Source organism: Ornithodoros turicata, chromosome 3 (genome assembly GCF_037126465.1).
Source record: "Ornithodoros turicata isolate Travis chromosome 3, ASM3712646v1, whole genome shotgun sequence".
NCBI classification, from domain to species: Eukaryota; Metazoa; Arthropoda; class Arachnida; order Ixodida; family Argasidae; genus Ornithodoros; species Ornithodoros turicata.
Genome location: NC_088203.1, coordinates 22,418,437 through 22,443,452, shown reverse-complemented (window position 1 = coordinate 22,443,452; position 25,016 = coordinate 22,418,437). Strand labels below are relative to the sequence as shown.

Below are 25,016 nucleotides of genomic sequence, written 5' to 3'. Positions count from 1 at the left end.
AAACAATAGCAGTTTGCAGCGCCCTCAAATATACGGCACTATTACTATTAGCCCTATTAGCTATGTAAAAATCCAACCTGATAGATTTTGGGAGGAAATTTGGAAAGATAATGAACGTGCTGAATGTGCAAAGAAAAGTTTATCGCGAAACCCATGGAACAAGTCAAGTCGTCTGCTTTCATACTTCGCAAAGCAGAGGCAGAGAGTTTTCATTTTCCCGGAGGGGGGGGGGGGGGAGGGCAATGCCTTCACAACTGAAGGCATTACGCCTTTGAAAACTGAGTGCAAAAGAAACAAAATGCATTGAATTCTCTGTGTTTGACCCGAAATGCGCGCAATAGAATGAATGGTCAATGAAATGGAGCAGCGGGAGTTGAACCCGCTCCCAACGGATATGTGTTCCGAAGATATCCTACCGTTACACCTCACTGGCCAGCTGCTGGTACCTTTTCGACTGCCTCGTTTCATTGACTGATTGCTTTGGGCGAAATTCAGGCTGTTGTGTCATCCTCTGTGTTTCTTCGCCTCACCTTCTACCGTGATATAATGAGATGGTGGGCGGATATATATTTTACAAATTGCAAGATGCATTTTGGGGTTGGTGCCTCTTTAAGGGCCGTGGTAGCCGGTAGATAAGGGCCGGCGTAGCTATCAAGGGCAGTGGCGTAGCCAGACCTCAAAGGTTGGGGGGGGGGGGGGGGGCTCGATACGAAAACTCGCCCCCCCCCCCCCGCTGATCCTGTGTCAACAACACACACATACTTGTGCACACTGCAAACTGAGGATTAAAAAAGGGAACGAAAATAGTTGATTTAGACGTTCACAGTACGATGTATATAGGCTGTCATGACCAAGTGGTGTCACGAGATTGGAAGTATTTTGAAAAGCTCATACTTTGAAAACCATTCAAGAGTGCTTCTTAGATAGACGCCATGAACTGCAAGAACTTTCGCGATAGTCACACTGCCCCCCCCCCCATATATTATGTTCTCGGATTTGCACGATTTGTGTGGGTCGGTCCGTGGCAGGTAGGTAGGGCTCGAGCCCCCCCTAGCCCCCCCGTGGCTACGCCACTGATCAAGGGACCGTGGTCTTGCTAACAACAAGAAGTCGCGGATGCAGTCTCTGCTGTGGTTTGGATGCAGCGCTGATCTTAATTGCATCTGGCTCTGCGACATAGCGCTGACTGCGGGGGGGGGGGGGGGGGCTTGTCCCCCCGGAACATGAACTAGGGGGGGGGGGCGCCGCCTCCCCCGGGAAGTCCCGCTAAGAGACTAACACCAACCTTTGGGGCTCGGCGCGCCCGGGTCAAAAGAGCGAACCCAGAACCACGAATATCCTGGAGACGTCCAAAATGTGTCGCAGACGTCCAAGACGTTGAGACATCCCTCCCATGGATATTCGTGATTGGATCCAAACTATGTCGCAGATGTCACAACTGTATAGCTATGTTTCATGGACGTCACATGGACGTCCAGTCTGTCTCCTCAAAATATTTTAGTTGTTAGGGATATCCAATTCTGTACATCCTCTGTACGTCCCAAAGCGAATATCTTGGGTACATCGAGATTTGGATATTCTGAGGTGATCGCATCACGAACCAAAAAGTACGTGCAAACAGGGGCTGGATGACGTTTCTCAACAAAGGGCGGTCCTGTGCAAGATTGCAGGATTTTGCTCCTTCCAAAACTGACTGTCTATATGTTGCATTGAGCACTTATTGCGAAAGAGGCAGAGATGCGGAATTCTGTGGCACTCTCAAATTTGACTTTCGATGAACCTACTGAGTGTCTCAGACCAAGAGGAGTAAGAAACACAAGGCGTTACCTTGTTGCAGAGTTAATACCACGCAACTCCTCACATGGCTGTTGTTTTTGTGCATATAATCGAATTATACTTAGACAGCTCACCCACCGTTTTGTTTCGGAGGCGAGCAGTACCCTCGAATTCGCGGAAGTTCGTGTTTTCTCTTGGAAAGGGAATGCTAGTACCTTTCGAAGCTTTTTGGACTGTGAGCTTTTCCATATCTCTGTTTGCTTTATTTAAACCGCCGCGCTCTGCGTCCGTTACGGGAAATACCAGAAACGGGCACAGAGGGGAAACAGGGAACGAAATAGTTATGTGGTGGCCACGTTACGGGTCCGTTAATGGTGCCGACCCCCCCCTCTCTCTCTCTCTCGAAAACTCTCGCAAAATGTTTCAAAATATGTGTTCGTGCGCACGGATCGCAATTGGTGGCGCCAATATCTAATATCCTCTGAATGTCCGGATGTCCATTAGTTGAGTTAATAATGGGACGTCCCGTGGATGTGGAAAAAGCGGGACAAATGGCCATCTATTGGACGAACAAAAGACGTGTATAGGCTCTGTGCGAACCTCCCTGGGATATCCGAATGTCACGCTCAGGATGTTACATGGACGTCGCTGGGATGTAGATGGTTTACTGGGATGGCAAGAGTTCAACCTGTGATCAACACGAGGGAGAGGGCGCAGGCTAGCTGGTACAGTTTGGGACAAAAGTTTATGGAACACCAGAGTGTCGCATTCATTGGAGCGACACCCTAGCTGCAAACAGGACGGACACACATACTGAGAGATGGATAGCACAGACGGTCACCCGATGTTTTATTCGACCTCTTCCTCATATCTAGCAGGGGACCGCTCCGATGAAGAAATACACCAGTGCCATGTTCCGTAAACTTTTGTCCCAAGCTGTACATCATAGATGTAAAGAAGGAGCCGAGAGACGTGGAACAAAAATTTGTTTGTGTTGTTTCTTTTTTGTTCTGTGTCTTCCGGTTTCATCTATACGTCTACACCGGTGATGTTTGAAATGTCATATTCAACTACAATGTTTGATGATGAGATGTCCTGGCGTAGGAAAACCGAGAGGTGCCCAAGACCGAGATGTCATGTTTGTTCCCACTTTTACTTGGGCAACTAGAAGGGGGCCATCAATATTTCTAAATAAATTCGATAGCAGTTTAAATCGTTAAATATAAAGTATTGCACAACCTTAGGGTGACTGCAATGATGCAACTACATGACCCATTCCACATGCATAGAGCAGGAGGCAACCTGCCACTGGGCAGTGTCCCACTCCACTGTGACCCCGTTGAAAGGAGTTGCGAAACTCTGCCCCATGTTATGCTGGATGGATGTAAATGTCGGTCACGTGCATCAATGTGAACCCGAATTACAAGTCTTCCAGCCCACATCTTTAATTCCACAACTCATCAAAATACAGAAACTGACTCGGAGAGGGGTTCAAATTGAGGGAAGTGTCAAATACCTGTGATGTGGAGGGACATTTAGAGCCAACTCATTCTAAAGTGCTACGGACTAAGTCTTCTAATTTATGCCATTGCAATGTCAAGCTGAAGTATCATAAAAGTATAGTTTTGAGAGACACGACGTCCTTGGATGCGTTTATCTGCAATGCACCTGGCAACATTGCTTCCTGCGGGGTCAATTTCCGTCTCCTCAACAAACCAACTGGCAGGCTTCCAACGTTGGGCGAACAGCGAAGACGCTAGCACTGTTGCTAGGAAAGCGAAGCCAACTCTCGATGACGTCACCTGCCCTCGGAGAATCTGTATCCATGAGGTTTTGTGTCAGCTTTCGAAAATTCGTTGATGCATGGGATGTTCACTGGTGGCATGTATATTTTTGCAGGACGTTGTCTTATCACTGCGCAATTGTGTTCACAAAAACGTCCTGAAAACATCAGTCATGTTCGCTCACTAAAGCCACCTCCATTGCTTCCAGTATTCAGCTGAACAGTAATTTTTTTCTTCTTAAATTCTGTGTTAGCGCCTCGAAGCAACTGTTGCTATGAGCGACGTACAGATGTGGACAGATGGAGAGAGGACAGCAGGAAGGAATGGGGGATGGGGGGGGGGGGTTAGTATGCATCCTGGGCTGACTTCAGGTGGAACTGTGCCAACATTCGTCTGGAAAGTATTCGGAAAACCCAGGGAAAACCTCAGACAGCACAACCAGTACATGAGCATGAGCTCGGCTACCACCATCGAGCGGATGCCTCAACCCGCTCGGCCATGCCGCTGATGAAGAATGAAAACTACATTATGCATCTTGTGGCTTATTTCTGCTTGTACAGTTCTGCAGGAAGCATGTTACTCCCCCAGAACCCCCTTTTGTTAATACCGCGTGGTAAAATGAACTGACAAAGGCATCCTGTCATTTTAATACACTTTTAATGAAAGAAATCACTTGAGCAAGGTAGTGAACTCTCTAAACCAATACCATAATAAAAATATGTATGCTATAAATATTTTACAAATTGGCTTGTTGTACAAAAGTCCGGCGGATGACCCTCGGTGGTCCGCGCAGGAACACAACACAAAGGATAGAGAGAGTCCGCCGACGACACACACACACACACACACTTTCAAAGCACAGAGGAGAAATTTTTCTTCAAAGTCTGCCACAGAACATTGGGGAGTAAAGCTTGTCTCTCCTTTCTTCCTTTTTACTCCATAGCATGTGGGAAGGGAAAAAGGGAAACACAGACAGTGTGTTTGAGGAGAGCAAGGATGGAACTCTTTCCTTTATGTACACGGGATTATAAGTACAACACATCTCCACTTTATTCTGCAAATAAGAAAACGCCGTTCACGTCGCAGCGGACTTGCGTAACATTGCCCCGGTGTTCTTTCCAACAGTGTTTCCCGAACGTACCAAGAAAAAAAAGGAAAAAAAAGCTTCGACTGTTCTTTCTGCGTGTCTCACATTGAGAAACATACTAGTTATGGAAGTGCAGTGTAGAAGGCAAGGCCAAAGCCCAGGGAAAGCCCAGCAACTTTGTCCTAACACAATCCCAAAATTGATCTTCATCGTACTTTGTTGCGCCCAAAAGAACACAGAGTTCTGACAATGAAGTGTCCTTCCGTTGCTAGGACTTTTCTTCTTTTAGAGGAACAACCTTTGTATCTTTTAATGCGCGCGAAAAAAATAAAGCCTTTTATCTGTCCAAACGCAGGCGTCACTGAAACTGAAACAAGGTTGCATTCACGCGGGTAACTGTTGAGAAGAACACTGCCAAGGTTGCGCCATGGGTACTCCAACATGCAGAAATGCCAAGTACAAGCACACGCTTTCATTCGACGAGTCTGTGGGTACGTGATAGCATGTGAAAAGAGTTCAATTGTGACATCTTGGCACGTGGCTCAGAAGAGAGGCAGGCTACTATTCTCTGTTTTGTTCCGTGTCACAGTATTTTTCACTTTAAGGCATTTCAGACTCGTACGCTCACGAAAAACTTGTTCTCGCACTGCCATTATTACCAGCTCAAGAAACACAATTAAGTACTCGCAGAAGAGAGAGAGAGAAAAAAAAAAAAAACATTCTCTCAATGTTTAATGTAAATGCCATTTCCCTAGACACAACACTCAAGAGATCTACTCTGCAATGTAACCCTCTGCAATTGGTGATATGCAAAAAATGTTACAGAGGGCGTAGCAAATTTACGCAAACAAACAGATACGTGCAGCATGCCACGAATCATTAATCGCCAAAATATTTAATTAAGCACACCGTAATAATGAAACTAAATGCATTAATTTGATGAGTCAAGCATATGATTTGAAAGTAAAAATTTTTTTGCATGCATTAAATTGAGTTGTACGCACTGATTACATTGTGTGTTAGAAAGTATTCGGAAGTTACCATTAAAAAAGTAACAATTTAAAACAGTCGTAAAAACAGTCTGGTTTCAATGACAACAGAGGAATGAAAATGAGATTTTTAAGGAAACGTTACGCAACCTTCTTGTGGCCTCGATAGATGTACACGAAAAGAAATGCGCCATCGTGTGTGCAACGTGCCTGGCATTCAGATGCGTTCTAACATGAAAGAAAATGATGGAAACATAACAGGAAACAATGAACAGTAGCAAAAAAGAAAGTCACAAAAAGGCACTGATAATAGTAGCAGCACCTTACACAGTCCACAAGCAACGCGAAAAAAAAAACGATCGCTTGTTCTCTCAGTACGAGTTCGTCCCACACGATGCTTTTCCTCCTTGTGCACACTGCATCACACAAATTGAAAGGTACACGGTGCCAAATCTGTCCGAAGAGGTCCCAAACTCTCCCATGTCCTCTCTCGTTTCTGCAGCACTTAGTCCCTTGCTTCCTTTTTGTTTTCTTCTTTTCTTTTTTGCTCTTTGGCGCGTGCCACAGTCTCCAGCCATGGCGCGCGACTGAAGTGGTCGACACACGTTGATATGTTGAGTAGCAGTACGACGTTCTTCTCCAGCACGCATGCACACACACGCACGCACACACATACACACACAACACAAAAGGTGGCATCTTGTCTTCGATCAATCACAGTTTTCAGTGAAGGGGGGATGAAAAAGCGACACGCCAGCGTCCGTCTCCGTCGCCCCAGTGTCTTCAAACGTGTTGCCTCGAGACATGTCGAGAAACGTGCACGTAGATACGCTCGTGTATTCTACCTCAAAATATATATGTATGGCGATGTGAGACAACGTTTTTGTCCGCTTGCACGCAAAAAGCTAGTTTCCTTGTCCTTCACAAAAGAAGAAGAAGAAAAAAAAAAGAAAACAACAACACAGATTCCAAGAAGAAAGCTTTGCACGTGAGAATAGGAATGGAAGGAGACGTGTCAAGCGACATGATGCAGACACTTTCCACTGCGAGGAATATAAAATGACAGAGCTAAGAACTATCAAAGTAAAAGGACATTTTAAAAAAATGGGGTGAAAAACAGGAGGCATAACTGATCTGTCAAACTCAAATGCAAGGATAAAAGAGAGAGAGAGAGAGAAAAAAAAAAGAGATGAGGAATGCACGATGCTCTACTCGAGACGAGGTAAAGTTGCGCACAAGTTGTTCTCACAACACTCCGCTAACGAAAGTCTGCTTGCTCCGCCACTAAACAGGGGAGGAGCGCGACAACTGAAGGCCTGGCAAACAGTGAAGGTATGACGCAACAAATTAAAAAAAAAAAAAGAAGCATACGAACGAACTCATCAATTAATCGAGCAATGGAGGGTGTCGGGAGGAGGAGATTCGCCTATTCCTTTCTCGCCTTCCATCTATGTTTGCTTTGTTGTTGCAGTTCCTAGGTTTGTTTGTTGGATGGGTGGGTGTTCACTGCAGAAGGCTCCGTCGTGTCACACATCCACCGAATGCCAGTGTGAGCGTCACGCTTCTGACTCTCCGTTCATGATGGCGTTCACCTGGTTCAACTTCCAGGCGAGCCGGTTCTTCTGCGAGAACTCGTCTTCTTCTAGTGTCTGAATCAACTGCAAAATGCAAAAGGCGATTTTGTAGTCTTAAAGGGGCATGGAATGGACACTTAACGTGACTCGAAACCCTGCTTAATCTGTCAGGCTGTCCACAAGGAGTCACCGTGCAAAATATTTTCGCTCTGCAGCATATTGTCGCTGCGCAATAAAATATACAAAAAACAGTCCGAAAAAGCAGTCATGGACGAGAGATTTCATTCCAATGATTTTCCTTATTTTCACTGGAAATAAATTAGGGCTGTGCAAATATTCTGATGTTTTGAATAACCAAGCGAATAATGACATGTTCAATTGAAATCCTGAATCCAATGTGGCATTCCATATTTGAATTTCATGTCGAACTGATGATACATTACAAGCTGAATGTGTTCGAATAGTTATGAAGCTGCATACATAAGGTTGAAAAGGTTCAAGTAAGGGCACAAAAAACACAGTGGGAGCGACTTCATATTCTGATCCCTACACATACACCATGCATACATACTGCATACATGTATATCTCCTTTTCCCGATACGGTATGCTGCATAATGGTGTATGTGCACCCGGTTCAGTTATACAGTAGAATCTCATTAATTCAAAATCGCTCAATTCGAACCTCTGGATAATTCGAACTCGATCCAGGTCCCGTCCAAGCCACATGTATTTCAATGGGGAGAAACTCCCGGTAATTCGAATGAACGAGCGTATACACTGGATAATTCGAACCAACGGCGCTCGCGCGTTGTTCCAGAACGGATCCACCCATCTCCTCTTTCTCTCTCTTCCTCTTGAGGTCGTGAAGGAGGGAGACAGTGCGCTTGCGTGCCGTCACCCGTCGCTCACACCCGTCGCTCTGTAGTGACAAAGATTCGTACGACCCAAGCCGCGAACCAGCGCCCCTGATGTATCATCGGCGCTGAATAGTGGCGGAGTTTAGCAGCAGTAACGATTTGAATTATGCCAATGTCATTTAAATGCGTCTTAAAGTGAAACCGGTACCGCGAACGTATTAACACGACTCGAAGTGCGTCGCAACACGCCTGCACACGCTCCCCGTGCCCAAGCCCCCTTCCAGGAAAGCGTCTCCAGTTAGTTCGCTCTATTCAAACAAACATCCCGGCCCCTTCGAGTTCGAATTAACGAGAGTCCATTGTCTAGTCCCTAAAAAGACTATTTGCAAAGGCCTAAAACAAGCAGAATCATATGTAACACCATAAATTGTACCACTGCTACTATTTCACTACACTGACAGCGCCATATTGAATGCAGCAATCGATTCATGAAACATCTGCAAGCAAATCCTACTGAAAGAGGTTAACCCGTGTGTACTCACTTGGTCTGTGTACTTGTAGGCATACTTGTACAGCTCATGTAGAGCGACATTAGTGTTGAACTCATGGGCATGAAGCTGTAAAAACAAGCAAGCGCAGAAACATTAAAGCATACGAGGTCAGTCTAACGGCTGACACTGAGACCAGCCCCATGAAGAAATACAACTCACCCTCGACTCTTCCGCGAGCATGGCATTCATGTCTTGGTCACTTATGGCAGGCATATTTTTGATATCTTGGTAATACCTGGAGAGACAATGGCCCAAAGTGACTCTCGTGACCGGCATCATACTTGAAGGACAGCAACTGTACTGGATAGGTCAAACCTACCTCTCGACCCAGTCCTTGTAGACAGGTATGTCTTTGGCATAGAGCAGCTTACTGCTGGGTGAGTCCTTGCCCAGCCTGTGGTCGGACGTAGAACACGCGTCCATGAAGGTCTGAGCCACCACCGACAGGCAGGAGTCCACTATGTTGGACTTGACTATGTCAAATACGAAGTTCGGGTTCTTGATCAAGTTCACCCAGAAACGAAGAGGCAAACTGAAAAGAAAACCAGAGTCAGAACAACTAGAGGTCTCCTCTTCCTTTTGGACACATGTGTCATTCAAACCTGAAGAATGTGCACGATGACGATGATGATGATGATGATGATGATGTTTTTTTTGGCGCATTAGCGACAAGAATGTGCACGAGTGCGCAAGAAAGTACACGTTAGAGCACTGCACGGGCTGCATTTTTAGGCCCAGGCCCGGCCCGAACCCGGCCTTCCCTTGATTTACCCACCAGGGCCTGGCATGACACCTACATACCTGAACCCAACCCAAGCCTGAAGGATCACAAGTTTCTCGGCCCAAGCCCAGCCCGAGTCAGAGAAATTTATAGGATGCCTGGCCCGGCCCAGTGTATCAGGCTGTAAAATTTGAGGGGCAACGTGGGCTCGAGACCGACCTGGGCCCGCAAAAAGGAAGCTTTACCCGGCCCGGCCCGTAGGCCTGGATGGACCGGGTTTTCGGGTAAGGACAAGCATGTGCAGTGCTCTAGTACGCATGTACTCCAGATTTAGTACGACCAGACAGATTTTTTTACGGCGAGGCTTTAGCTGCTCTTCCAACATGGCTCATCAAAGTATGGTATGGCTCAAAGTATATCATGGCTCATCATATTAATCGGTACACTATTATTCATATTTCTTGCTGCATTAATTACCTATTGGACTTCCACGTGTGGACCACCTCTGGATCTGTGATGCCATGTTGCAGCGCCTGGTCGTCTAGGAAGTCAAACATGTACTTGATGGCAAGCGGAAGTGCACTTCCCCGATGTGCCGTGCTGAAGATGGTCTCAAACAGATCATCCACAAATTTTTGCAGTGTGCCCTGTAAAGTGCATGTGTTGCCATAAGTTGGGGCACAATACTGCCAGCCACCTTGCACAGTGAGTAATGATCCTCATGCTTGGGGGGGAAAGTGCTTGCCTTTGTTGCTAGAAGCCTTGTCAGGTAAATCTCAGACACCATCTTATTGCCCCTTTCCCCTTCTTTGTTTTCACCATCATGGTGTTTCACCTGCAAGAAAACAATACAGTTCCGTGAGGAAAAAGAAACGTGTGCATTGCACTACGCAACCGTGCAGAGAGGGAAAACGTCGGGCACCGTTACAAATGGTCGATATGGATTGATGTCAATTCAAATGACAAAAGGAAAGGGAGTTACACACAGTTAAGGCAACGTTCCCTTCCTAATAGCTAGCAAAACGTGTGTCACCAAAATGACAGAGAATAGACAAATATATCGCTCGTGAAATGTGTCATGGTTTCTCAAGAGGCAGTCCAAGTGCACATGTGCTCCATCCTACGTCTTTATGATAGTTCGTGTCTCATGGTTTTTGAGTGTGTCATCCTAGTCATTCATCCCAAGCTGTACATGACGGTACCAGCATCATAAAATGATACATTTTACCGTAAGTCACGCCAATGAAACCAATTTATGACTCTTTCACGTTAAGCTCGTGCTACTGATAGCACCAATACACAGACAATGTGGCAGAATGAAAAAGGAGCACTTACTAGATGCCAGTACTTGTAGCCGGTCTCCGGGTCATGGTTCAACGGTGACGTGGCGCGGCTTAGTGGGGGGCTTGTCTTCAACGAGAAGTTGAGGGTTTCTGCGGAGCACAATATGGCTTAGTGATTCGCTAGTTAGAACTTTTTTTGACACCTCACGCGAATTACAAAGCACCAATGCGAGTGGTAAACAAGAATCACTGAGCCAGACAACAATAATGAAACACGTACCATATTTGTGCTTATCCATCTTCTCGGACATGATGGAGAGGTTATACATTGAAGATTGCTTGGGAACCAAGGTCAGACTGGCTCCATCTCCAACCTGGGATATTAAAAAAAAGCAGGTTGTCAAACAACAACAACATTATTGGACTGATGATGAGTGGGGAGTTTCATCGCAAGCAGTAGGTACAGAGATTCTGAGGACGTGAAGCTCGGAAGTGTGCACACCTTGTAGTGAGCGAGAGTGTTGAGTCTCTTCCACTCGCCTTCTCCCTTTGTAGTTGAATCCTCATCGGAAAGAATCAGCCTCCCTGTGTTGCCTGCCTTCCATTCTGTGAAGCAAATGAAGCCACAACCAAAATTTACACAACAAGTTTCTCCAATTGTAGCCGTAGCTATAAGGGCCAACTTGATAAACTTGGAGTTGTTCATCGTGCGAAATAAATAAATAAAAAATAACGAGACCGCATTGCTCGTTCCCTCGTTGCTAAAGTCGCAAAGAGCCACGTACCGAGGTCTAAGCCCTCCTTGCTGGGCCTCTGTGAGTAGGGTGTGTTCTTGTAGATGGCATCAAGTCCCTTCTCTTTCACCTGAGACACCGTGTCACAGTCCAGAACCTTGACTGGAGCGTCGCAATTGTCCCCAAACGGTTCCATGGGAGTCATGTAGGAGCTCAACTGTGCTATTGATACGTACGCAGTCTGGAAATAAAAACAAACAAACAAACAAAAAGTCGGTAATGGAACAGCACCTAACACTAACAAACACTACAGTGAAACCTCGCTTACACATCACTGCCCATCGAACGCCCCTTTACGAGTGAAATTATGTGGATTCAGGAAAAAGCATTATCGGAGTCATTCTTTCTCTCTATCTCGATTTTGCCTGACACACAGGCATACATGCACACAAGGGGAATGCAGCCCCTGTGTTTTAGGGCAGAACCTGTTTTTTTGTTCTACCGATTTGCATCATTGTCACTTTGGGTAAAACCCCAAAAACTCAACATAATGACAATTCAGCCATCAACTGGGCAGTGGAGAACGCCAGATCTCGGATGGCCTCCAGGTACTTGTTGAACACCTCAAGCAGTTGTTTCTGCAGAAGCTGGTGCTGATGCTGATGTGTTTGCAGTGGAACTGTGCTCTCGCACGACCTCTTCCAGGGGCCCATCAGCATGCTCGAGGCTTATTCCGCTTGTCGCCAACGCGAGCGGAAATAACGCTTTCTGCATTATTTTCGTTTTCTTGTTGATGGTAACAGACATTGAACAAAGTCTGGTCTGCTTTCGCATTCTTTTTGAGGGAACCATGCCTTGCTGATGCTAGATGCTCTATCATGTGGCCATAAGGCTTTTTCAATTTTTCAATGAGTGTGGTCAAAATAAGGAGGCAAAAGCAACGTGCGAGTACGTCTAGGGTGAAACCAGATTTTTTACCTATCAAATTGCCCTCACTGAGACGTCTGTAGGAATGCACACAAACTTGTTTGGCAGCAAATACAGTTATATCACCGTTTGCACCAAACCGGTACCGTGAGTTTGAGTAACTGAGCCCGATTTCTCCCCGAATTTAGCATACTGGAAGTTTTTTCACCCAAATTCGCATGAATTTAGAGCACATGTTTATTTACCAGATTGTTATCCCCGAATTTAGAAAAAAATATTTTCTGAAAACTTCAGGCTCTAGCAATGAGTGGTTGGGATCGGCTATCACATTTAAACACGTCCGGCATAATGCCCGAAGTTATAACACTTTTTTTTTTCTTTTTTGTTCACATTCAAAAGTCTGTTGTCTCACCATGCTCTTATAGTCGATGGACTGACGTATAAGTTTCTCTTCCGAGAGTGAGTACCGAGCTTCGCTGGTGATTGCATCGACAGGACCCTTGTCCACCTGCTGCTTGATGGCTCGATAGAGCACAAACAATGGCTCACCAGCGCATTCCTGCAGGTGCAGTTGGATTAAGTACGCTTAGAAAGGCAGAATGCTCAGATCGAACATACCCGTAGGAACTTGTACAGTAGGAATGTAAACCAAGCTGAAAGCATTTTCTCTGCTACAGACTCAGTTCTGAAATGAAAACAATCGAGACATAAGGGAGTGAAAAATACATCGTAATACAAAAAAGGAGAGAGAGAGATAAAAAATAAAGGAGATGTAACGAAGCTACACAGCTTACCTTCGTAAAAGCAGTTTTGGATGGCTTTTCCCTTCTATGCACTTCTCAATCAGCTCGGCGAGCAGGGTCTTGAGGATGCTAAGAACAAGGAAGAATGATGACATTTACCACGTGGCTCTTACAGTTTATTTTTCTTTTTTGTAATCTAGCAAGGCATCATAAAACATAAAAAGTTTGTGACAAAACAAAACCTATGTTACTCCTACGTAAAACATCTTGGTGCAATTGATCTTGATATGTATAGTCCAAACTTAATATTAATGGAGTCACAAACTGGCAACACTGTATTTGGCAAAAATGCGTGCTAGAAACAGGATGGCAATGCTTACTCTGTGCAGTACTCCATTCTGCCTTGGAGGGTAACCATAATCAGTGATGCCACACTAACTCTGAAACGTGAAAAAACAGAAGAGGTTGCAATAAGCTCCATGGTACCAGCAGGTCATCTCTGCAACTGTTTACTACACTTCGGGCAATTTAACTCCTACGGGTGAACTTGGGTTTATGTCCTAGAGACCTAGGCAGGCACACGACACCTCCGACCTTTTGCTTGTACACTGATGGCGGTGCGATAACACCAATCAAAGACTACGTACTTTGAGCACATTTGCATGCTTTTAAAGGGACCATCGTATTCTGAAAGGTGTTTACGAGATGGTAATGTTAGTTAGCGCTTCACAGTCTACGTGGCGAAGTTGCTCTTCTGAAAACAGCTTCGTTGTTTAATAAACGAGTTTTAAAGATGAAAGATGAAAGTCACTGAAAAGGTTAGCCAGCTGTAGGACTCGAACCCACATCTTCTGGATTGCCGGTCCAGTCCCTTTTATGTTGTTCCAGCCTCAGAACATCAGTTCTTTCATGTTCTTTCGAGTTTTAAAGATTTGTACTCCCTCTGCAGCTAAGCTAGTATGACGTAAGCCGGGCACACGAATGGGAGCGCAGCGCCGGTGATTTCCTCCGAGGTCGTCTGCTTCGCGTTCGCACTGCAATGTACTAAGTGAAAGAACCTCGCCGACTAAATACGCTGGCTATATATATATATATATATATATATATACGGCTAGATGTGCCAGCTTTCGCATACCAATGTGAGTGCTGACTGACGTGATGACTGCCGTTAAGCTGGTGGCTGAACAAACACATACAATGCTAACTGGAAACAGCATTCCACGAGCCAATCTCAGACTTGTCCGTGAGCTGTAGACGCTATCGCTCCCGCCTGGCGGTCAGACGCCAAGGTCTCTCTGCTGCTCACTGATTGGCCTTGTCCAAGTAACATTTACAGAGAGGGAATTTCAGAATGTTCTCAACGTCCGTCGTCTGCTCTTGCCATGCATTACATCAAATTGCGCAGAAACAACTCCACAAATTCGCGTAGGATTTTTGGCGTTATTGTCGGTGATGAATGAGGAGTAAAATGACACTGTAGTTTCAGAATCAACCGCGACATATATATTTTTCATAGGGCCTGAAAATTTCAAATAAACCCACTTTGACTTAGTTAATGGACACATACACAAAGCCTGAAGGTTTAGGGTTTAACCGGTTCTTCCCCGAACTTGCACCCCGAATTGAAGGTTGCCTGTTTAGGGTGAAACCTGATTTTTATCTGGCACATTGCCCTCACTGAGATGTTTGTAGGAATGCACACTAACTTGTTTGACAGCACATGCACTTATATCACCGTTTGTACCAGCCAGTACAGTTAGTTTGAGTAGCTGAGTCGAATTCGCATGAATTTAGAGCACATGTTTATTTGCCCGATTTTTAACCCTGAAATTTAGAAAAAATATTTCCCTAAAAGTTCAGGCTCTACATATATAGCATCATATTACACACATATTACAGACATAACCCTGATACGTGGAAGCTTCTCCAGTCCTAAAACAGACGCTTCTGGATACAAGAAAGAGATTAGACGCGCATGCAGACTGCAGTTGAACCTCAGCGAACGTTTTCGAATTTCGCAAATGAAAGTTTGAATTTTGCGAACTTTCGTGAATTCATACCTCTACAGGTTCCTGACACCACTTACGCTAATACAGTCATACAGCATTTACTGTAGGTGGTAAGTTCATCAGGGAATAAAATTTGAGAGGGCTGCCAGCTCACCTGTCTCTCATGGAAAAGTATCGGTTGGATTCTAGTGTCCTGATGAAAAGCAGCAGGAATGTTTTGTTCATGACTAGCTGGCCAAACTGCCAGAGGCCTTTCTCCATGTACTGCTTCTTCACCGGATCAACCTGCATGCCCAAAAGGAAGTTCGACTTTTACAGCCAATCAAACGTGCAAATGAGTAAGTAGCAAAGCGAGGCTAAGGATGCACCAAATCATGAAAAACAAGAAAACAAAAAAGTGTGCCTGATCACCCACCTGCATTTCTTTTAGTACGGGGTGGTCCTCTGCGCTGGGAAATAGGACCTTCATGGTGTAAGCCTTGTAGTCCAGGAAAGGAATTCCACCCGCTGTCATGTCACTGGTCAAATCTGTCATTTCTGTCTGTAGCTCGGCAAAGGCTGCAAACAGACAAATCAAGGTTGGCACGTTTAAGCGGAGAACCGGGATACACAATGCCTGGTGGCCACTCTGCGCAAAAACCAAGCTTCTCTGGGGGACACTATGCCTCTAATTCTGGATGGTGGTTGCTTTTACACATATTCTTGTCAAAGAGGTTGGTACTGGGGCTGTGCAAATACAGTCAATCCTGTTTGTTACGAGCTTCGATATAATGACAACTTTGATATTACGATCAAATTGCTGGTTCCTGTCAACTCCCCCATTCAAGTACATGTAAACAAGACATTAGAGCCCTGCATGGGCTTCTTATTGGCTGTGTGCTCCAAGCCGAGCCGAGCCAACAAAGTACGCCAGCACAGCTGGCTGGACCGGACCCATGGCGACAAAATACGCCAGCACCGTAGGTTCAGACCGACATATTTCCGAGAGTCTGGCTGGGCCAGGTCATGTAGCTAATTCCACGCAATGGAATACTACTATTAGGTCATATCATCACGTGCCTGTGTCATTCCTGCGTGTATGTTTGCAAAAACAAGCACTGCATCATGTTCATGCATAAGGCCCCGGGTTTTCCGCGATTCTGTGATTCCGAAAATTTCGTGGAATCCATTATTTTGCTCGAAATTTCATGGTGTTTTGCACGGAATTTTCCGGAAATCCGACTGGGTTGAACGACGCGATTGGCACAATGTGGATGGTTCTTTCAGGAGAAGTATTGCATGCTCATGTGAAAGAGCGTCGGATAAAAGCTTTCCTGCGGCCGTTTTGAGATTTAATTTGGCCTCGTGCTGTTGCGGTGATAAACCACAAGTTCTTTTATGTTTGTGGTAGGGGTGTGCGAATATTCGAGCTCTCGAATTCGAACCGAATATCAAACGCTCGAACTATTCAATTCGCGAATCGAATATCCAATATTCGATTTTTCGAATATTCGACTATTCCACGAATATAAACGACACAACCCGAAAGTGGGCTTCACCTGATGCTTCCGTGCATGAGATGAAGCATGCTTTACGAAATTGCCCTTGCTGCAGGACCAACACAGACGGGACAGTGTTTAGTTTAGTAAGTAGTAGTAGTAGTTTAGTAAGCAAAAGGAACGTGCAAGTCACAGCTGGAAATGCTACGCCGGGCTCCATTTGCTGAGTCACCGGGCTGGGTCAGGCCTGCAAAAGTTGGCCCGTGCAGAGCTCTACAAGACATTGATATATCGAGCTCCGTGAAAGTGTTTGTTTGCGCAGAGCGATCAGAATTTTCACGGCGGCTGGTAAAGTGCGTGAAAATCGAGAAGCATCACTTCATTTTTTAGCTGAAAACAAATTAGGGTGACATTTTTTTAGAGTTTTCGACTCCGTGAGCATTAAACTGAGGAAGCAGTGCATTTATCCGTGCATAACTGACCAGTGTGCCTAGCTTAGGTCATCATGATGTTACTGTCGCTGGGGCTTCCCTAGCTGCAGATGGAGTTCAAATCTTTATAAATCTCTTTTATTTAATATGTAAGCTGTTTTCGGAAGACCAACTCGGCCAAGTGAAGCGGTGTCGAGCATTACAGTATCAGTCTCATACGCACGTTCCCGGACGCTATATGGTCCCTTTAACATGAGGATACGATGGTTGCGTTGCGATATGCAAACCATCCATCACAAACTTAGATTACAAACCTTCTTTGCACTCGCTGGCGACTCTGAGCTCCAGCACATCCATTTGCTCCTGCATGGTTTTGAGCACCCTGCTGCTCTCGGTTGACTTCCGTCGATATGCAATCAAGATGAAGATAACAGCGATCAACAAGAAGGCGCCGAGAGCCGTGACTCCGATGATGACGGGTCGTGGCAGAGCGCTGTCGGGTCCCGCTGGGACGTCGTAGCTCAGCTGGCCGATGGTGAACTTGAGCTTGTCTCCTACCTCCACCTGCAGTGAAACGCAATCGTTGCAATGAACGTCGTAGGGCTCCCCAGTGTTGTTCAACTCCAAAATTATGAAAAATTTTAGATATAAGTAGAGTCTGAAGTTTTTGGGAAATTTTTTTGTAAATTCTGGGGGTGAAAATCGAGTAAATAAACATGTGCACTGAATTCTAGCAAATTCGGGTGAAAAAAAATTCCCAATATGCAAAAATTCGGGGAGAAATCGGGCTCTGTTACTCAAACTAACTGTAGTGGTTTGGTTCAAGTAGTGGAGTAGTAACTGCGTTTTCTACCAAACAATTAAGTTAGTGCATTCCTATACAGGCATCCCAGTGATGGCAATTTGCCTGGTAAAAATCGGGTTTCACCCTAAAGAGGCAACCTTCAATTCCAGGCGCAAATTCCGGGAAGAATAGGGTAAAACCCTAAAACTTCAGGCTCTAAGTATATAAGGTGTAGCAGGGAAAGAAAAAAAAAAAAAAGAATGACAGATGCGCTGTAATTGCCGAGTAATCACCCACAAACTTGGTTTGCTACAGGTGATGCAAGAATCAAGACTTTTCCTTCATCTGCACTTGTCCAAAAGGCAAATACAGTTAAACCTCAATCAACAGTCGCCGACCAATTTTTTGGACTTGAAAGAGCCACAAAATCAGTACTACGCAATTATCGAGCAGTGAGAATTTTTAGACAAAAGGCTTAAATCTGCAATGTTTCACAATAACTTTATTTCAGCACTCGCACTGGCTTAAAATAACTATCGACACGAGTTCACTTCGCCGCAGGGACATGCGATAACTAGAGGTGTGCGAATATAGTGGTTTTCAGGACCGAATCGAATACGAATCAAATAGTGCCACTGTCGAATCGAATCGAACTCAAATATTTTCGAGTAATTAACGAATAATTATTTTTGCCTGCATCAACAAGTCCACAAATGCAGTGCCACAGCAGCATAACGGTGCTTCTTAAATTTGAATCTTAAATGAGATGCAGCAAGAACTGCTTAGGTGCAGGCTTTATTACTCCAGGTTTTCATGCAAGTACACCAACTGTTCAACGTGTTCAGGCAACAAATATCGCCGTCTTGTGGACACAGTATGGCCACAAATAGAAAACAGTACACCTGTGTGAACAGGAAAATTTCCATTGCGAATCGAATCCGAATAACTTCTTCAGAAGGCAAATTGAATTTGAATAGTCAGAAAAGGCCCACTTTGAATAATTTCGAAAACCTCATGATGAAATATTTTGCGATGTTGTGCTCATTTGATAATGTTCTGCTCCAAATTTGTGAGCCTTTTCATGCAGTGTAACATACTGTGAGAGAAGGGTCCCTCTGTGTTGTGTATGGTAGACTGCATTAGTGGAATTAACTGCATTGAAAGTTAGCATGATCCACGGAATCTGCATCTCCTCATTTCTATGTTTATGTTATGAATTTCCTGTAGAAACTGCGCATATTTCCATCTGTTACTGAACATAACTTTGAAAGTTGGGCGTACATTTACAGGAACATGCAGGGCCCAGAGTACAGTGTTTACCACGAGGTCATAGAAGTTGTGAACGTTAATGACAGAATACTGTAAGCAGTGTAAAGTCTGCTTCACCAAATACTCAAGTGTAATGATGTGAAGCCGACTTGCAGAATGGAGAAAAACAAACAAACAATGGCAGTAAGGTGAAGTGGGCTTCACCTAACTCTTGGATGCAATAAGGCGAAGCCCACTTGCAGAATGGAACAGCGATACCTCGCTTCAGTACTATTCGAAACATTAATCGAACTTTCGAATACTTTTCGAATATGACTATTCAATTCGAAACGCACTTTGAATTATGAATTATTCAAATAATTATTCGAAATTTCGAATATTCGCACACCTCTAGTATCATGACAAGGCTATGCTAGTGGAAATTCGACGCAATGTGTTATCAGGTAGCAGTATCTGCTGACAAATAAAATAAATAAATGTCTGAGAGAGGCGATGGAAGAATAGACACTGAGTGGTCCTTGCCTTTATACATGCTCAATATGCGAGTCGTTATTTTATTTTTTGACTTTCGAGGTCTAACTGTATTTCAATGCAACAAACAACAACTTTATTGTGAGATGATGAATGGGGAGTTTCATCGCCAGGGGGCGATACTCTATACCCCATTGCTGGTGGTGATGCGGGGGAATGAAATAATGAGCCCCTTCACAATAAGGATCGAAGTCCTAAGGTGCGCGAAAATGCCGAGAGAGCATTGAGGGCAGAGCGTTGGTGGACTGGTTGTGGCCTGGATTGGATTTGATTGGATTGAGGTGGACTGGATGTGGCCAGGGAGCAAGCAATTTTGTGTGACAGGAGGAGGCATATTTCGATGCAAGAAGGCTACGAGTTCGGGGCATAACGGGAGCGGCACTCACAATAACTTGCGGTATCTGGCCCCGGTCGGGATTTCCATTCTTGTCCTGAGCAGGAGGCTGGTCTGTGGGAGGCCTGCACGTCAACTGTACTCGAGACAGCGAAGTTACATTACAGAAGCTGGTCCCAATACGGACGATCACGTCGGACTCCTGGCAGGCGCGGTCCAGGTTGTTCCCCTGGAAATGCAACCCAGGATGTCAGAACTTGGTCGGGCTGTGACGGGGGTAAGGAGTGTAGGGTAATTTCGACTCACATTGATGGTGAGGTAGTCACTTTTGTAGTACTTGATCTGGTCTTTCTCCGTGAACTGGAAATACTCCGGGTCTGGGAACATCTGGAACTTTGGGAAGCCCTTGGTGGCGCTCAGGTCGCGCACCCGCTGCACGTTGTCCATGCGGAACCCATATTCGAGCTCCATCGGGCCGTCGCCGCTGCTGAAGCGGAGCTTGTCCTTCGGCACCGTTGGGCTTTTGCACTTCATTTGTTGCGCGGAGTCAGGGATACATCTCTGAAAGATAAGGGGCACGAGTTAGCTACATACAGAGCTGTACTTAGTGGTTATATATATGGCTGGGGCCTGACTTTTTAGGGTTATACCCGATCCTGCCCGATAGTTACCCCCAGATTCAAATAACTAAAGATGGGGTTTAACCCGATATTTCCCCGAGAACCGCTTGACAAGGGGGATCCGAAATCGTCGTAACTGACACAGCACTTTAGAAACTGTGTCGTAAATGCATAATTATGCTCGTACAAACTGTCAAAACAAAGACCTTGCTGCCTCTTAGATGCATGGACTAAATATTGACACTCTGTGTCTACTCGTGTGTCATGTATATTATGGCGAGTACACCGAAGATTTAAACCTGGTTCAATCCGATTCAACCAGTTTTGGCTTGAATCAGGTCGCCTGAGGAAGCGTGGACCTCCACGCGAAAGCTTGTACAAATTAAACTTAAACAAAAATCTTCAGTGTTGTTTTCTGTATTTTGTTTATGTGAAATATAACCCAAAAGAAGTCCGGTCATATATATTGTTAGTAGTACTATATGGTAAACTTTGTTTAAGCCAAAACAGTTTAGTTGAAACTAACACATATCCCAAACCACTCAGACGTCCTATGCACACGTGACATCGCCCCCTTGTAAATAAGATCTGCTTAAAGGTGGTGTCCGCGAGAAACTCGGAACTGTAAAATTAATGTCATGCCCACTTGGCGATGCCTTCCAAGAAGAAAATACCAAAAACGTTTCACAAAATTTGCATAAGCTTCAATAAGCTTCACTAAGCTCTGCATGATGGCCTCATGAAAATTATTACAATCATTGCGTTTGCATTTTCAGCATTAAACAGATCCACCACCACCCTCATACACTCTGTGGTCCTGCTTAATTCTTGCAAATGACATTCTAACTTGCCTTTGTAAAATGAAACTGCACTTTTTATGGGCAGTATACCATTCGCAATCTCCCACAGCTACTACAGCTTGCACTTCACAAGCTTGTAGTGTCAATGTTCAAAATGTACAGTGTAAAACCAGGATGTGTTTTTGCGATGTGCATCAGAATAGGCAACAGAAACAGAGAGAGATAAAGTAATATCTGCCCTCTCACTATTTTGATCAGTATATCCACAAAACCTTGCAATTTCAGGCTTGACATTGCTTGAAAATCTGAGTGACAATTTTTTTTTTTTTTTTTTGGGACCTGTAAGACAGGGTAAACTTTGGAAACATTGATTGGAATATAGTTCTTATATCTTTGTGGGCGACTTCGCACTTTAGCAAGTTAGTGTCTGTTCCCCCTCCCCCAAGTGACGACAAAATTCAAATCAGGAGGTAAAAACAAGATCAACTCTAGACCACAAGGCACTAAGCATCCATTTTACAAGGTGATCAAAAAGCATGGTGCTGCCGACATTCCCCCAGACCTATTATTTAGAAAGCTTACACTGTAGTGTTCTTCACCGTCCAGAGTGATATACATCATGGGCTCCTGCACAGCATTCAGGTTTTTCCCTCGCACCGTCACAGTTATGCCCCCACTGAGAGAGGAGGAAATTACAATGACATCAGTAACATCACTACAACTCTCTAGAACTGTAACAGTGCTCCAAGTACGGTACCTCGGAATTCCACGAGGGACCCCTTTCTGTCCGGCCGAGCCGGACTCGACGTGGTCGATGATGGGATCCTCTACGTAGAGGTAGACGTAGTCTTCGAACGTTCGCAGGCCCTTGTCGAATTTGACGCGTACTTTTCCCTCGTGGTACACTCCCGATGCGCTCGTATTGCATTCTACCACGTTCGGTTCTCGGCTGCGTGGAACAGAGGACATTTACTGGCTGATGAAATCGTTTTTGTTCCATAAATGAGAGTCTCAAAAAGCAAAATCAATTAAAGTGGACTCCTCTTAAACAGAACTCCGAGAGAATCGGAAATATTGTTCCATTTATCGGAAGTTTCATTTAAGCAAAGTACGCAGGTTTCGTGAAAAACAACTTTATTTCGAGATAATCAACTTCCACTAGTGTGGGTAGCGAGGTAAAAAAGAATTAATGACTGTTCTCTTCGCATTTTTCGTTTTTTTTTTTACAAAATATGCATGCATGTCTGAGGCTTGGAAAAAATTCCATGCACACTTCAGTCATCTACAATGAGGTGTATCTTTCTGTTCTGCCGCATCCTCTTCCTGCGTCCAGGTTTCCTACATTATCCTGCCAGTATCGTGTGGCATCATCCACATCCTCATTCAATGCGCGGCCGGCTATGACGACAGTGTTGACTTTGGCATATCAAATTTCACGGTTTCTATTTTTGGTTCGCTCTCGCCATCGTGTCCCCGAATTTTCCGCAACATTGACGCAAGTGAAACCGCTTCATGGGGCTCTTTCTTGACTGACTTCATGAAGACACATGTGGACGCGAGCTAAGCCTAACATTGTACGAGTGACCGATGGATTGGATTGCACTGGCTATGACTTTCGCACAAGTCATCAGACTAAATACACAAAGCGGGTTGTTTCAATTATCCGAAGATTTCTATCATTGCGTATATAAGAAACCAACCAACGGTGACCCTACTGTTCCGTTTATCCGTAATTTCCATTTAAAACCGAGTTTTGTTTAGTGGGAGTCCACCGTAGATAACCGGAGAATGCCCGGCAGAGCAGTCCTACTCACTTGATAATGTGGCACGGCATTCCCCCGACGTATGCTTCTGCATGACTGCCAGCGTCCATGTGGAGACCCCAGATCATCAGCCGGGTTCCTCCCGATCTGGGCCCTTTGCTCGGATTAATAGACGTGATTCGCGGATGCTACGTGATAAGTGGAAGAATACGCACATATACGATTACCACTCATGAGCTTACCTTCAAATAATAACGCATTAAACGAAAAAATTAACATAATGCCAAAATGCAGACAAAAAAAATATGGCAGCGACTTACCACAAAAGAATAATTCTGCTTCGACTTCGCGACATAATCGTTGAGCACCTTGACAACCACGGGTCCCGAAATGGTCCCGCTTGAAGGGCTGGTCGTCAGGTTCCGAGGACTTTCAATCTCGCACACAATTCTGCGAGGAAAAAACCGTTAAGTATTTGTTACTCCATTATAAAAGCAGTACCATTTGCGTGGACTGCATTCTTATGCTCGGGCCTGGCCTTCCTTTGATTACCTGCCCGCATCCAGCCTGACTGCTGCATACCTGGCTTTAGCCTGAAGAATTTCTGGGTCTCCCGACGTAGGCCTGGCCCCAGCCCGAGAAATTTCTAAGCTACCCAGCGTATCAACTACAGAGCAGCAGGCTGTAAACATTCACCGTGGCTGACCAACAATGGTGCATCAACGTAAGAGCACTGCACGGGCTCAGGGTTACCCGAAAACCCGAGCCCGCCCGGGCAAGGCCGCCTTTTCGCGGGTCTGGGCTGGGCTCGGGTTTGACTATTATGGTCCTGGACCAGGCCCGTACATTAGCTGGCCTAGGTCGGGCTCGAGCCCGCGTTACCCCTCTGTTAGTTAGCCACGGCCATATTTTCCAGCCTGATGCTCTGGGCCGGGTAGCCTATAAATTTCTCGGGCTTGAGCCGGGCTTGGACTGAGAAACCTAGAACCTTCCGGGCTGGGGCAGGGCCGCGGCCTAAGAATGCGGCCCGTGTAGTGCTCTAATCACGGTCCTAAGCCAGATCCAGGCCAAACAACATACGGGCCCAGGCCTGCAATGTCAACCCTGAGCCTGGCGCAAACCCGTCAAAAGAAGGCATTACCAGGCTCGCGCTACGCGAGCTGGGTGTGCCTGAGCCCGTGCACTGATCTACCACTTGCGCTAGAGCGAGGCACCAGAAAAGGGTTCCAGGCACATAATTAGGGCCTGACTTTTTCGGGTTTTATTTTTGGCCAAATTCGGGGGGGTAAATATCAGGTGAAATTTTTCATTCGAAAATTCGGGTGTATTCGGGTTAAATCCCGTTACGGCATATTCTGTCGTCAGGAATTCGGGTATATTTGGGTGATTTTTTGTTTTGTTTAATAAAAATTTGTCTTAACATGGAACTAATGTTTAGCAATGTTATCAAGCTTTATTTTAATGCACGCTTATGAGTGTGCCACGCAACCCGGATGTTTTCGGGTAGATTCGGGTTAAACCCGAAAAAGTCGGGCCCTACACATAATGTAGAATGAAAGGGGAGCTAACCTGGAAGTCTTGACATAGAGATCTTCGTGGGGAATGCAGGGTATCTGCGCCAAAGAGACGCTGTGTACCTCCTGGGAAATGACGACCCCGTTCTGGATATCCTTGAACACTCTGCCCAGGTTAATACCCTTGATGCTGATATTGGTACCACCTTCCCATGGTCCAGAAGTGGGGAAGATCTTCGGAAGAAAAACAAAAAACAAAAAAGTCTCATTTGAAACACAACGTGGAACAAAGACTGAGAAGTATGGCATATAGTTAGAGCCTGAAGTCGCGTTATCCCGCGAACGACGCCTACGACGGACACTACGAAAGAGGGTGGAAATACCAATATTTCGTTGAAAACAGCTCGTTGGCTTTGATTGTTTTTGGTTGTCGTCGTAGATACGCACAACGTCACC

At 45.2% G+C, this 25,016-nt stretch overlaps 1 protein-coding gene across 3 annotated transcripts in view; it reads right to left on the bottom strand.

Moving 5' to 3' along the window:
- Positions 1 to 4,200: 4,200 nt before the first annotated feature.
- Positions 4,201 to 25,016, bottom strand: part of LOC135388283 (plexin-A2-like) — a 246,693-nt gene continuing 225,877 nt past the window's right edge. For all 3 annotated transcript variants that reach the window (XM_064617721.1, XM_064617720.1, XM_064617722.1), the window contains 24 exons: positions 24,616 to 24,794; positions 23,367 to 23,496; positions 23,098 to 23,234; positions 22,041 to 22,232; positions 21,866 to 21,959; positions 20,170 to 20,424; positions 19,916 to 20,092; positions 17,260 to 17,509; positions 15,452 to 15,594; positions 15,191 to 15,321; positions 13,408 to 13,467; positions 13,079 to 13,156; positions 12,903 to 12,969; positions 12,697 to 12,843; positions 11,409 to 11,598; positions 11,126 to 11,229; positions 10,904 to 10,997; positions 10,676 to 10,773; positions 10,086 to 10,175; positions 9,818 to 9,987; positions 8,939 to 9,151; positions 8,779 to 8,854; positions 8,611 to 8,685; positions 4,201 to 7,294 (listed from right to left, as the gene is read on the bottom strand). In XM_064617721.1, coding sequence (XP_064473791.1) covers positions 7,193 to 7,294; positions 8,611 to 8,685; positions 8,779 to 8,854; positions 8,939 to 9,151; positions 9,818 to 9,987; positions 10,086 to 10,175; positions 10,676 to 10,773; positions 10,904 to 10,997; positions 11,126 to 11,229; positions 11,409 to 11,598; positions 12,697 to 12,843; positions 12,903 to 12,969; positions 13,079 to 13,156; positions 13,408 to 13,467; positions 15,191 to 15,321; positions 15,452 to 15,594; positions 17,260 to 17,509; positions 19,916 to 20,092; positions 20,170 to 20,424; positions 21,866 to 21,959; positions 22,041 to 22,232; positions 23,098 to 23,234; positions 23,367 to 23,496; positions 24,616 to 24,794 — 3,252 coding nt within the window. In that variant the 3' untranslated portion in view covers positions 4,201 to 7,192. The remainder of the gene's footprint in view (positions 7,295 to 8,610; positions 8,686 to 8,778; positions 8,855 to 8,938; positions 9,152 to 9,817; positions 9,988 to 10,085; positions 10,176 to 10,675; positions 10,774 to 10,903; positions 10,998 to 11,125; positions 11,230 to 11,408; positions 11,599 to 12,696; positions 12,844 to 12,902; positions 12,970 to 13,078; positions 13,157 to 13,407; positions 13,468 to 15,190; positions 15,322 to 15,451; positions 15,595 to 17,259; positions 17,510 to 19,915; positions 20,093 to 20,169; positions 20,425 to 21,865; positions 21,960 to 22,040; positions 22,233 to 23,097; positions 23,235 to 23,366; positions 23,497 to 24,615; positions 24,795 to 25,016) is intronic.